This window comes from Plectropomus leopardus, chromosome 5 (assembly GCF_026936395.1).
Source record: "Plectropomus leopardus strain MGB_pleo_1.0 chromosome 5, ASM2693639v1, whole genome shotgun sequence".
In the NCBI taxonomy this organism is placed as follows: domain Eukaryota; kingdom Metazoa; phylum Chordata; class Actinopteri; order Perciformes; family Serranidae; genus Plectropomus; species Plectropomus leopardus.
Genome location: NC_142180.1, coordinates 31823872 through 31836906, shown reverse-complemented (window position 1 = coordinate 31836906; position 13035 = coordinate 31823872). Strand labels below are relative to the sequence as shown.

Sequence of the window (13035 nt, the reverse complement as noted above, 5' to 3'; positions counted from 1 at the left end):
TGTGACTAGAAATGTTATTTTGTGTTTAAAAAAAAGTTCAGCACTTTTATTTTGAAAGGTGCACACGATACACCCAGGCGAGTTCCGCCCTCAGAGATCAGCTGATCTCGGTGTAAACAGAAAACAGAGGCGTGTGAGAGCGAGTGTGTGTGACACATACACAGACAGCTATATTTCGCCATCGTGCAGCTCAGCGTCAGTTGGAGACGATAAACTGGGAATGTGTGAGTGACGCAGAGGTGTGCGGGACGATGTGCGGGACGATGTGCGCTGCGCTGTTTGCGCCGCTTTAGGGCCGCAAGAAAACGGCTCAGAGGGGCTTAAAACATCACATGCAGCTGCACAGAGGGGCCCTGTGAGAGCAGCTGCCTGGATTTTACCTCCCGGGACCGGAATAGTTGAAGCAGTAAGTGTGTGGCTCAATGTTTGCTGATCTGTTATCATGTCTCCTGTTTTTGGGTTTTTTTTGTTTTTGTTTTTTTTTTTTGCAAAACGTGCTTATTTTATGTTTTTTTTTTCTAATATGTATATGCTATGACCAGATCTCCATAGAAAAATCCCCACTGCATACTTCATTCTTTTATTTTATATGTATTATTAGTATTATTATTATATTAGTAGTAGTAGTAGTAGTAGTAGTTGTAGTAGTAGTGGTAGTAGTAATATATTCAATGAGTACAACACTTTTATGTTCAGTCCTTGTACTCTGACAAAGGAAATGTAAAAGACAGCAGAGTTGGAAGAAATTGGCAGATCTTTAACGTAGAAGTGCCAATTCCTTAATGTACAAGTAATAATTGTAATAAAAATAAAATAATAAGAAAATTATTTATAAAACCATTCTAAAATGGATGTTACAAATAATAATAATAATACAATAAATAATAAAAATGTTTATAAAGCGCATTTTAAAACTGGTGTAACAAAGTGCTTCAACAAGATGATAAAAACAGAGGCTACACTCAGGCTAAATGAAGCAAGAGTGAAAGCAAAAATAAAAAAATATATATTTACATTTACACACATACACACATTCTCTTTACACATGCTTCAGCACACATATGCACGTAAACATTTCTACATGTTTAGACACATAACATAAAGACAATTATTACAAATAATATACTCCTGTATTTAAAATACTACTGAAGTATAATCACATAGGTCGTATCAGAAAAATGTAATCAAGTATAAAATGTTTTTTGTTTTTAAATAGTACTAGTGCAAGCAAATGTACCCTGTGACTGATTTATTATTATGCTTGTTGTTTAAATACTAATGCACAGATGCAGGTTAGTCCAGTTGTTCTCAAACTACAGGCCACACCTCCTCTAAAACGTCTCTATATGAATCTGAGGGGTTGTGTGAGGTAATTATCGGAGGAGGAAGAAAAAAGTTCTGCTGCACAAATTTGTATTTGGGGGGATATATTTCTGCACTTTGCTTTTTTGTTAACCGTGAATAATTTGACAGCTTTTAGCCTCAGATAATTATTTAAATGAAACCATCTGAGAGGTTTAGAGGGAAAACGTCTCTTTCATTTTTAGCAATATGGGGGGTATATATGCTGCTTATTATGTCATTTTAATGTTAATTTTTACTCTCAAAAGTGCAGCTCAAAATTTGTACAACTTGCAAATGTATCAAGTGGGACTCAGATTATTTTCCCCTATCATGTAGTGGAATAAAGTAGAAAGTGTAGCAGCATGAAATGGAAGAAAGCCCAATGTGATGTGTTTAAATTGCTTATTCAGCAGTCTAAAACCAAATGATATTCAGTTTACAATATCAAAAATGACAAGAAAGAGTCACAAAACCTCTAAAGTTTGACGACAAAATGAGGCATTATTTGTTACTTTTGCTCTAAAATGCCAAAAATGATTATTGATTTAACAAAAAAAAATGTAATTGCTCAAATGGTAGTCAAAAAGAGGGAGAGGAGAAGTCAGATTAAACATAATAAACTCATCTCTGCACATATCCAGATCATGTTGTTACAGTATATAGTTCAGAGTTCACAGGTGTATCCCAGTGATTGCAGTTTACGGAAGAAATACAGGCTGAGTTACCGTTAAGTGTCACATGCCTTTAAACTCCAGGTAAACCTGTTTGAGTGCCACTCGAGGCTTTTTCTGCAGACATCTGATTTGTCTTCTTTTGTCGCCGTGGTTCATTGATTCTTGGTCATAGTCATGTGACATTCCATTACATCACATAAAGCAGGCTTTTTTTTCTTTCTTTGCATACCAATGTTTTACTGCAAATAGAGCGTCATGTGGACTAAGAGTGTATAAAGGGGACAGGGAGGACTCGTTTCCTTCCTGTAAAGCGAGTCTGTCTGGTGACTGCCATCTTTCTGTAATCATTCTGACAGTTGCTTTTTCCTCAACGTCTGACAAAACACACTCTTGTGACTTTTCTCCTCACGTGTCCTAAACAATGACAGATGATGACTTGTTATGAAATAAAACCCACGATAACTCCTCCAGGCTGGAGGTCTGAGTCACTTAAAAGGAGAACTCCACTGATTTTGCACATCAATTTCAGTTTACCCAGTACAGAGAGCACCGAAAACTGTGAAAACTGTATTATGTGTCTGAGAAAATAACCCTGATGCTGCAACAGTCATGTCATCTGGGTTGTTTCTTCTTTGGTTTTGAGACTACAATTTTTTAAATAAAAAGTCTGTGATAAAAACCGATGGTGTGGTGCGATGGGAAATATAGGCTCCAGTATTTCTGAAGCTTCACCGTAATAAGGACTATAAATCACGATATCTATCCCTCTGCTGCTTTGATTTTAAATGGTGAATATTATACGTGCTTCACATCAGCATTTTAGCATGCTATATTCAGCATTTCGCTCAGCACAGACTCTTTTGAATCCCTCAACTTTATGAAAGTGACATACTAAAACAATTAATCAAGGATTTTTCTCTTCTTTTCTACTTCCTATAGCTATAGCTACTATTTTATTTTATATACTATTTTTTTCTATTAAGTTTCCCTCTGAAAGTATCTTTTTAAAAATTTGTATTTTACTTGTAGTTTTTTCTCTTTTTTTCCAGCACATTATACAGAGATCTGGACTCAAGTCACATGACTCCAGTCAGACTCTTGTCAAAAATTTGAAGACGTAGATTTGACTGGCCAGATTAAAAACATTTGCAACTCGACTTGGACTTTCAGTCATGACTTGTAATTTCACATGGACATGAACTCTTTAAATGAAAATACTTGATACCTTAACCTCCACGCCAATTTAGGAAGAAAAAGTTACAATTTTTCAAAATGAGATTAAATGAATACAACAAGACAGGACAAAAACATACTGTAGAAATTTTGTTGTATTGGCTGCTGGTTAATTGTGGTAATGCTATGAAAGTGCAGTGTGCAAGTGCATGTTTTTTATGATTAAGTTTAGTCACACTTGTTTTAACAAATACATGTAAAAGATTTCATTACTTAAGTGTATAATATTATCCCTCTGTTGTTAAAAGGCATTACGTTTGGAGAAGGGTGTTTTATGACTTGGTTACGACTCAAAACCCAAAGCTTGGTACTTGAGTTCAAAGATTTGAGATTTTCTTTTCTTGACTTGTTCCCATCTCTGACGAAGTACAAAACCGAAACTAAATGACATGACAGAGTAAAATAAAAGCAAATGCATGTCAATCCATATGATCACTGAAATGTCCACAAGTCCAATATGAAGGGTACAGAACTGAAATCCGGGGGGATCAAAACACAAAACAACACAATACACTCTTATACAGTCAGTTCAGGTTGATGCCCGTCCTTTCTAATACGTTCAGTAAAGTGTTCCCAAACCGTAAGAAACTTGGGTTGGGCATTGGAAAGATACCAAATTTCCTCAAGGTACAGACAAGTCCTTTAGTCATTTTTAAGGCAAGTAGGGGCAGCTGATTTTCGGTTTCTCAGGATAACTTTGTGACCACACCAAGCATGAGTGCTTGTTGTAATGCTGAGCGGAGGAGACAAAGAGTGGTTAGAGAAACACAATATCACAGAGAGACTGCCAGGGATTAGCTGTCTGCTGCACATACTGCTGTACAAATTAAAAATGTCATCTCAGAAACTCTTGATCTTGGGGTGAGACCAGAACAGATGAGCCGTCACTCAGCTTACACTTATCACAGAGGCAAAGATACTGTTCAGTTTGTTGCTGCTGATAGACGACTATAAACTGAATGAGTTGAAGTATAGCATTGATAGATCATGCTTTGATCATATCCAATCCTTTTGCTCATCACTCAACTGAAATCTCCCCTGAGAGCATCTTTTTAGTTACAGCGGAGCCACAGAAATAAAAAGCATCTTTTCGTGCTGTTTCTCTCCCGTGTTTCCTCTGCAGGGGTCCATGGAGGAGCTGGAGCCAGAGGAGCAGTTCCTGCAATTTGCACGGAACGGCAATCTGCCGGGGATTCAGAGGCTCCTCATGTCCAAAATAAAAGAAGAGACGAAGATTAACATAAATTGCAAAGGTATATGAGTGACACTTTCATATGAACTCAGATCAGTTATGGTGTGTGGTGTAACACTATGTTTTCTCAGGTAAGAGAAAGTCCAACCTGGGATGGACGCCTCTTCACTTGGCCTGTTACTTCGGACACAAAGATGTAGTGGAAGAATTACTAAAGGTAATTTATTTTTCTTTTATTAAGAAAAAAACATCTTAAAGGTCCAGTGTTTAAGATTTCAGGGGATTTAGTGGCATCTAATGGTGAGGGCTGCAGATTGCAACAAGGTGAAACTTCTCCCAGTTAAATTCCTCCTGTGTTCAGGAGGTTTTGATGGGGAGCTGAATTATCCGCACAGGTCTTATCTTATCTTTACAAAACAAGCGACCAGGTGAATAAAACCTGTAAAAACACTGAATAAAGTAGTTTCACGTTACAAATCAGTGTTTTCTGTTTTTCAGACACTGTTTGGCACGCCTGCTAACATGAGCTCACCATTTTCCTCTGATAACTTAAGAAGTTTTTATTAGGAACCGAATTGTCCGCAGAGGTCTGCACCTGGTGATTTTAACTAGTAAAAACATTCAGTGAAGCAGTTTCACATTTAAAAAGTATTTTTTCAACATTCATGTCACAGAGAGGCTGCTCACTATGGTGGCAGATGAGAACAAAGCTAATTGCCCTATCTTTTAATGTTTTTTAAAATCCATAATCAAACAGAAACAAGCATCGCATAGCTTAAATCTCTGCAATCACACTCCCAAATGTCCTAGTAGGTACGCAACACACTTCCACAAGTGACAGATTAGAGAAAGAAGAAAAGAAAGGAGCAAGAAGAGAGCAAATAAAGAGCGGTTTTGTTCAGATTAAATGTCTATAGGAGAGAAAGGGGTCCCAAGTGTAAAATATTTTATGATCCTCTGACTGTTAGCTTGATTTTTTCCAAGTGAAGAAAAGACAATAAATCCTTTACCACGAAGTTGTGCCAGGGGGTTAGGGCTCTTCCACTGTAACAATATTTTCAGGTGCCCTATCAAGAACCAGTGTATGGCGATACAATATAGTAATCTTCGTAGACGAGGACCCACTTTGTAAATATGTAAATATAAATGGCTCATTCAAATGTAACAAAAACACAACAAGTTTTATTTACAGGTGATTATACACCAAAGAAATCATGCTTATTATATTAAATTTCTGCTGATATATCCTCTAAATCCAACACACTGGACCTTTAAGTTTTGCTTTAGATTTTAAATGACTGCATGGCTAATGTGTGTGTGTTGCCTGTGTGTTGTAACCTCGTTCAGGCGGGTGCAGATGTGAATTTGCCCAATAATGTCGGCGATACACCGCTGCACAAAGCTGCCTTCACAGGAAGAAAGGTATCTAAATGCATCTGTGATTTTACATATGGATTTTCTCTCTACTCTTCTCAGCTATTTGTTGATGGTATGGTTTTATGCATGCATTTATTCATCCATTCAGTCAATCAATCAATCAATGAATCAATGAATCAATCACGTATTGATCAGGAGGTTGTCATGCTGCTGCTGCACTATGATGCATGTGCTACTGTCATCAATGGGACAGCACAGATACCCAAAGATGTCACTCAGAATGCAGAGATCAGAAGCATGTTAGAAGGTGAGACAGACACGCCGTCATCTAATTGCACCAAAACATAGATTTATAAATCTCCGCCTTTGATGTTTTGAAATTCATACATACAAGTTGTTTATATAATGTGTACATTATTTAATCATCCTGCATTTTTTCTTGTGAATCCCATCATTTTACTGAATCCAGCGGCTGAGAGAACAGAGGAGAGGAAACTGGAGGAGGAACTTTTGGAAGCTGCCCGAGAAGGAGACCTTTCAACTCTAACTCAGCTGGTAAGTGCCAGATGTAAGGCTGCACAGTTAATCGAAATATTAGCAAAATCACAATATTTTTTCCGAGCTGCAATTTATTGATAAAGGTAAAATGTGTCACAACATACCATTATACATAAAGTATTGTGTTGCTACAGACCTTCCCTACAAGTCATACTCCAGATTTAAGGAAATATGCTTGTTTGGTAAAGACTTCAGCAAAAAAATCACATCAATGGGATTTGATTTGATTTTTTCAGTGAAACTGAAATGCAAAAATTGCACACACTCAATACTTCCCAGACAGCCCTTTTGGACAAAAACAGTAATATTACCTCGCTGAACACAGGAGTTGCTAGTTTAACGCTGCCTTGATCAGTTAATTTGCTTGTGTTGTTGTGTGACTTTGGTATTTTAAAGGATTAATTCAGATTGAGCAAAGTCACACAGCAACACAAACTAACTAACTGATCGAGGCAGTGTAAGACCAGCAACTCCTGTGTTCAGCAAGGTAAAATTATTGTTTTTGTCCAGTCTGGCCTCAAGGAGAGCATAGATAAGTTATACTTTTTGTTCAGTTCCCCGTCACAAAGGGCTATCTGTTTGGGACGTACTGAACATATGAGTGGACAAATGAGGATTAAATTAGGCTGCTCAAATTATTTGTCTTTTATAAACAAATGTTTTGATCCAGTTTTGCTGTTGAAAATTCTGTCCCCCTTTTACACCTCTTTATCAAGGCTTTTCTCTATTTTTGTCCATTGTGGAAACATGCAAACAAAACAAAGGTTTCCTCACAAATTCTATGTAATGCTGTACGAGTAACTGATATACAAATGGTCATTTGGCTGGTGAAGAATTTCTTTTAATTTAATTATTTTATCCACCATGTTAGCAGCGTGGCCACCCATAGGGATGGAAATGCCAGTCTGTCACTGTGAGCATATTAGCATGCTACACCTATTCACAAGTCCAGGCAAGTATACGGTCGACTACGCCCTTTAAATCTCAGTGACAATAAGACAGTTTTCCATGAAAACCTCAGAAGGAAAATGCTCTGAAAGAAAAAACAAATGTGCCTAAAGAAAGGCACAGAATGGACATTGGAAAAGTTTTCAGCAGCTTTAACTCATCCACCTCTTTGACACAGAGTGAGAAATCAAAGAGTCGTGCTTCAGTTCTTAGCAGAATAATAAAAACCTGCAGGATATTTGACACCAGACAAGCCATCTGTTTTTGTCCTGTGTGTTTGCTGTAGCTCAGCAGGAAGAAGACCCCAGATATCAACTGCACAGATCTGCTGGGAAACACTCCGTTGCACTCGGCAGCCTATCGAGGCCAGAAGCAGTGTGCCCTGAAGCTGCTCAAAAGTGGAGCCAGCCCTAACATCAAGAACAAGAAAGGTAAGAGTCATCAGCCAGAGCCGGCAGTCATGAATGCCTCCTGTCTTTAAAGGATCAGGTTGGAAATATTTTTCCATGACAAGACTTAAACTATGGCTTATTCTTCTGTATCACTGATCCCCAAGACAGTAGTTAACCGACAATAAGCTGAGAGCCATATAGTTGGTTTTATTCTTGTTATGATATTTTTGACAATAAGAACATTGTCAATCAATTATAAAAGTTTCAGTGAGAAAAATATATAATAGCTCAATAGCCTTATCCACCAAGAAACCTTGTTGAGTGCTGCTTTTACCAAAAATAATACCTGTGATATGAAGTAAAACTCACTTCACAAGGGTCCTTCACCCAAACAGTAATAGCAACTGACTGAGTAAGCAGCTATGATTTCTGCAGAAATGTAGTTTGACCTTATTTTTGACACACTGTGGTTATTTCTGTAATTCGAGGAGTCTATCAATGCAAAAAGACTAACAACTATGATTACATGAGAGGCACAAGCTGGTGCACAAGCGGGGTCAATGACTCCTTGACATTTTTGGAATTAACCTTTAAATATCATGAGATCAGTATTTTCTTCCTGCTGTATATGTGTTTTTACTAAAGCCTCACTTGTTTCGTGTTTTCATCACTCACAGGCCAGACAGTGTTTGACTTGGCAAGTGACACAGCAATGAAGCTGCTCCTTGAAGCCAGCGTTCATCGGGTAAGTATTAATGGGCTTCTTAAAGTTACCCTGATTTTTTTTTTTGTTTGATTTGTTTCTTACTTTGCTCGTGTTTCTCATTTGTGTCCCTTGCAGGGTGTGACAAGACATGTCAAGAAGTACGAGGGACTTCTCTGGAAGGTAAAGTCTGAATTGTTCCCTGTGGTGGCTGAGAGAACTGTGCATTACAGAAAAAACATAAGAAAGTAGAGAAACTAAACTCAAAATAACAACTCATGTTGCATTAGGAGACCATGCTGCAAAACAAAGTTGAATGCACAAACCCTTGAGAGTGAATTTTTATTTAAGGTACATATGCCATATTGCACTAAATAATTGGCTACAGTAAACTGAGCTCTACAAAGTTTATCTGTTACTGCATCTCTATGAGATATATGGATATATTTTCCTGAAATCATGTAACACATGCACACTATATTTGCACCTTTTTGGCAATCAGTTGCAAGACTGAGACTCTCACAGGCTCATATAACGGTTTTTTTTGCTGAGTTTTTTTTTTGTTGTTTTTTTTTTTTTTTAGAAAAATGCTTTTATTTCGAAAAAAAAATGGCCTGGTAGTTTTGATTTTGTTTGTCTCCCTGGAAAAAAAGCTCAAATGGATCTCAAACTTAGTTAAGTAGGGAGTGTATCACACATTGATTAGTTTACTGCTTCACTAAAACCTGCAACATGACTCATAGGCGACATGAGGATGTAACATCTACAATAGAAGACACTGCAGGCTTCACTGAGCCACGGCAGGCTTGTCAACATATAGTGATGGAGGACTGTTGTGCAAAAAGTAATTAAAAAAATATAATGTGTAGAAACTGTTAAACAAACTGCATGTAGAGCAATAGTAGAGATTTTCACTGCACACATTTTGAGATGAATGGGAAAAGCGCAGGTGTTACTAATGAGGGCTTAATGAATGCAGCAATCATTGATTATTATGTAATCATTAATCACACCTGTTCTTCCTGCTATGATGTGTCAAAATGGCTACAGTGCATTTGAATGCAGCATTTTGGTCACTGCAAGTTAATGAGCAAAAAATGACAGTAGTTGGTATGGAAGCCAATTTCCGCCATAGAAAAAAAGGACTTTATAAGTTTATGTGAGAACATCTCAAAGTAATGACTAAGTGTCTCAAAATAATGGCATAGCATCTCAAAATAATCACTGGCATCTCAAAATAATGGTGTTGTATCTCAAAACAATGAGTTAGTATCTCAAAATAACGAGTTTGTTTCTCAAAATAATGACTAACGTCAAAAATAATGACTTAGTATCTCAATATAATCACCAAGTTTCTCAAAATAATGATTTAATATCTCAGAATTATTACTGACATCTCAAAACAAAGACTTAGTATCTCAAAATAATTATTAACATCTCAAAATAAAGACTTAGTATCTCAAAATAATAATTAATATCTCAAAATAAAGACTTAGTATCTCAAAACAATCACTAAGTATCTCAAAATAATAACTTAATATCTCAAAATAATTGCAACATCTCAAAGTAATGACTAAGTATTTCAAAATAATTAGTAAGATCTCAAAATAATAGCATAATTTTTCATTCAGTTTTTGTAGTTTATTATGGTTTCTTATTGGTTATACCAGCAGAAACTAACTTTTTTGGCCACTTTGGGGGCAGCAAAAAGCGGATTATCAGCTTTTTGTAAAATACGGCTAACATGTTACTAAGCAGTTGCGTTATTACCCGTTCAACAGATGCAGACGGACATAATTATTCATTTGGAGTCATTTTTGTGTCCAGCTTATAAATATAAGTGTAATAATCACTGTCTTAAGAGAATTGTCACACCTTAATGCTCCACTATGTTCACTAGCTAAGGTCGCTAACTGTGCCAGCATAACGTTACATCCAATTTTCAGAGCTTATTATGGCTTCCTGCTGTGAACAAAAACAGCGCTGTTGATATAAAAGCTATTTAAAAGTCAGAAATGTCTGTGTTAAATGACTGCAGCATTGGGAAACCCTGAAATTGACTATATTTGCGCTACCTGCTGAGCTAATCAGTTAGAAAACAAACCCAGACACAGCTCACTCATGTTTGTGTATGCCATCTTTTCTGCTTGTGTTGCATTTAAAATGTGTTTCTAAATGCAGCAGAGGAGTTTTTTAATGTAATATCCTGTATTTTCTCAGGGTGCTGCCCTCTCTCTTAGCCACCAGTAAAATCTGCAGAGACTGCACAATAACAGGAATCACTGAAAATCAGACCTCTGATTTTTCCCTTCCGCTTCATCCCGCAGAGCTCCAGATTTTTCGGCTGGCGCTCATACTGGGTCGTCCTTCAGGACGGCGTCGTGTCCTGGTACTCAAAACAGTAGGTGCCATCAATCACCTTAACTCTGCTCCCAGAATCAGATGTGAAAAGATCTCACCACCAGATTAATGGAAGTACCACACACTTTTTAATAGAACGGTGCTGGAAGTTGCAGATAAATGAGCACAAAAATAGAGAGGAGCCTGTTTTCTAACACCTCCATCGAAATGTGTCATCTGTCATAAAAGTTAGTCAGCAAAAGAAAAATACTGACTCGTTCTCTCTCGTATGAAGGTCAGATGCAGCTGCCAATGTCAGGAGGCAAGGCTGTAAGTCGCTCACACATGCTCAGTGTTTGGTAAGCCAATATGTAAGAATAACACTCTGTTTTTTGTCTGCTGTGTTAAATTTGTGACTATTGCACATGGGAATGTTTTTGATGTTTTTCATTTCCAGATCCGAGCCAAAGACAGCTGCTTTTTTACCCTCAAGTGCTTCGATGACAGCGTGCATCACTTCAAAGTATCGACTAATACCGACCCAGAGGGAGCAAGAAAAGTACGTGCGATTTCCCCTCTGACTGTTATTAACATTTTGAGCATTTTTTAATGGTTTAATTGCCTTAAATTTGTAGGAAAAAGTTTTTTTTTTTCTCAAAGTCATTCTCTAACTCAGCTCTAGAGAGGTCCACCTGTGAGGCCTGTGTGTCATTTTTTATTGTTAGTAAAACATTATAATACTATTATCAGCTCAAACCTCCAAATGAAAATCTTTGATCCGACTAAATGTTTCTGTCTAAATTTAAACAAAATATAGCTTCATTGTTGTACGAGCCTGGCATGAAGGCAAAAAATCTTGGACTTGGTAACCCAAAAACATTGAAAAATGCAATACTGAGTGTAGTTTTGTCTGTTGGAGCTCTGCCAAACTGTCATGAATAATTAATAATGACGATGTGTGCAATGTATCTATAACATAATGCACACTTTCAGCTGCAGCTGCTGGCAGCAGAATAACACGTAGAGATCTCCACATTCAGATGAGGGAAACTAGCCTTTCAGTATAAAATTAATTCAGTCTATTCAGGAGGATCTTCACATCCAGTACATAGCCTATTTTTCCTCCTGATTTGCCTTTCAAGGCTTTGAATTTAAAGTCTATTTTTTTCCATCATGACATGAACCTGAGTGCTCCTTCATCTAAACTAATGTTTGTGATTTTAACAGCAAATTACAAAAGTCAGAGTGTGATATAACTTCCTGTTATTTTTATACCTTTAATGCAGTTTCAAGTGTGACCGTCATGCACGGTGCCGGCTATTTAGAGCTCTGGCTGAAAAGCTTAAGTGATCATCATCAGGCAGTGTAGTCACATTAAAATCAACATCAGGACAAAAACATAAAAACTGTAATGTTCCAAACAGACAGAAACTCATTATGAGGCTTTTTGCACACATTGATTCATCACTTGCAGCTTGATATTAAATGCCCTGTTTTATTTAATAAAAAGTATTGAGTTTTGCAATTGTGCTATTATAACTTTCATACTTTGCATTGACAGACCAGAAAAACTTTTTTTTTGACTTGCAAGTCATGTAGCAAGCAATGACATGAGGTGGGAGTTAGACTTGGTCCAAAAGACTCAAAAACTGCTCTGCCTTCTGTTAAGTCTCAGCAGATAGAGCCTCATGATTCCAAGCAGATGATGAGTTATTAAAGGATGTCCTCAGAAATGTTCAACCTGGCCTTTACTTTCACATTTTTTGTTTCTAAGTGACTAATGCGGGGGGAAAAAAAATCAATTGCTCCAGTACTGAGTGAGAGTGCTGTAGCAGGCAGCAGCTAAACAGGCTGCAATGTATGCTTATGGGGCAATTGTGCACCATCAGTTTACGTCCACTAAAAGTGATTAACATTGCCAACATAACAAGGCCGTAAAATCATGATTGGCAAGGCTCTGTGACGATGCTCTGTAGTTTTATGTAACTACTTGTAAGCAACCACCTTTTTTAAGATCCCTAAAAGCTTCAAAGTTCACAAGTGGGTCATTTACTGACATATTTTATGTTGTAAAACAAAACATGAAAATCTCTACAGCTTGTGTTAACCACAGACCTTATTTAAGGCTTTTAACCGAAAACCCATCAAGAAAACTGGAGGTGCTGAACTGCTAACTTATTTCTGGGTTTTCAAACTCATAAGGGGCACTCCATACACGCTACAGTGGAGTCTAGTGGGTTTGGGGCTGTTTCTGGTAAAAGAAAAGGGATCTTA

At 37.2% G+C, this 13035-nt stretch overlaps 1 protein-coding gene across 3 annotated transcripts in view; it reads left to right on the top strand.

Annotated features, from left to right (window-relative positions):
• Positions 1–112: 112 nt before the first annotated feature.
• osbpl1a (oxysterol binding protein-like 1A) overlaps positions 113–13035 on the top strand; it is a 34650-nt gene continuing 21727 nt past the window's right edge. For 2 of the 3 annotated variants that reach the window (XM_042482998.2, XM_042482992.2), the window contains exons 1-12: positions 113–406; positions 4375–4504; positions 4575–4660; positions 5791–5865; positions 6016–6127; positions 6290–6375; positions 7613–7757; positions 8396–8463; positions 8560–8604; positions 10749–10822; positions 11057–11120; positions 11219–11320. In XM_042482998.2, the coding sequence (XP_042338932.2) occupies positions 4381–4504; positions 4575–4660; positions 5791–5865; positions 6016–6127; positions 6290–6375; positions 7613–7757; positions 8396–8463; positions 8560–8604; positions 10749–10822; positions 11057–11120; positions 11219–11320 (981 nt within the window). In that variant the 5' untranslated portion in view covers positions 113–406; positions 4375–4380. Of the gene's footprint in view, positions 407–4374; positions 4505–4574; positions 4661–5790; positions 5866–6015; positions 6128–6289; positions 6376–7612; positions 7758–8395; positions 8464–8559; positions 8605–10748; positions 10823–11056; positions 11121–11218; positions 11321–13035 lie in introns of those variants that run through there. The other variant, XM_042483004.2, reaches the window with a different exon arrangement.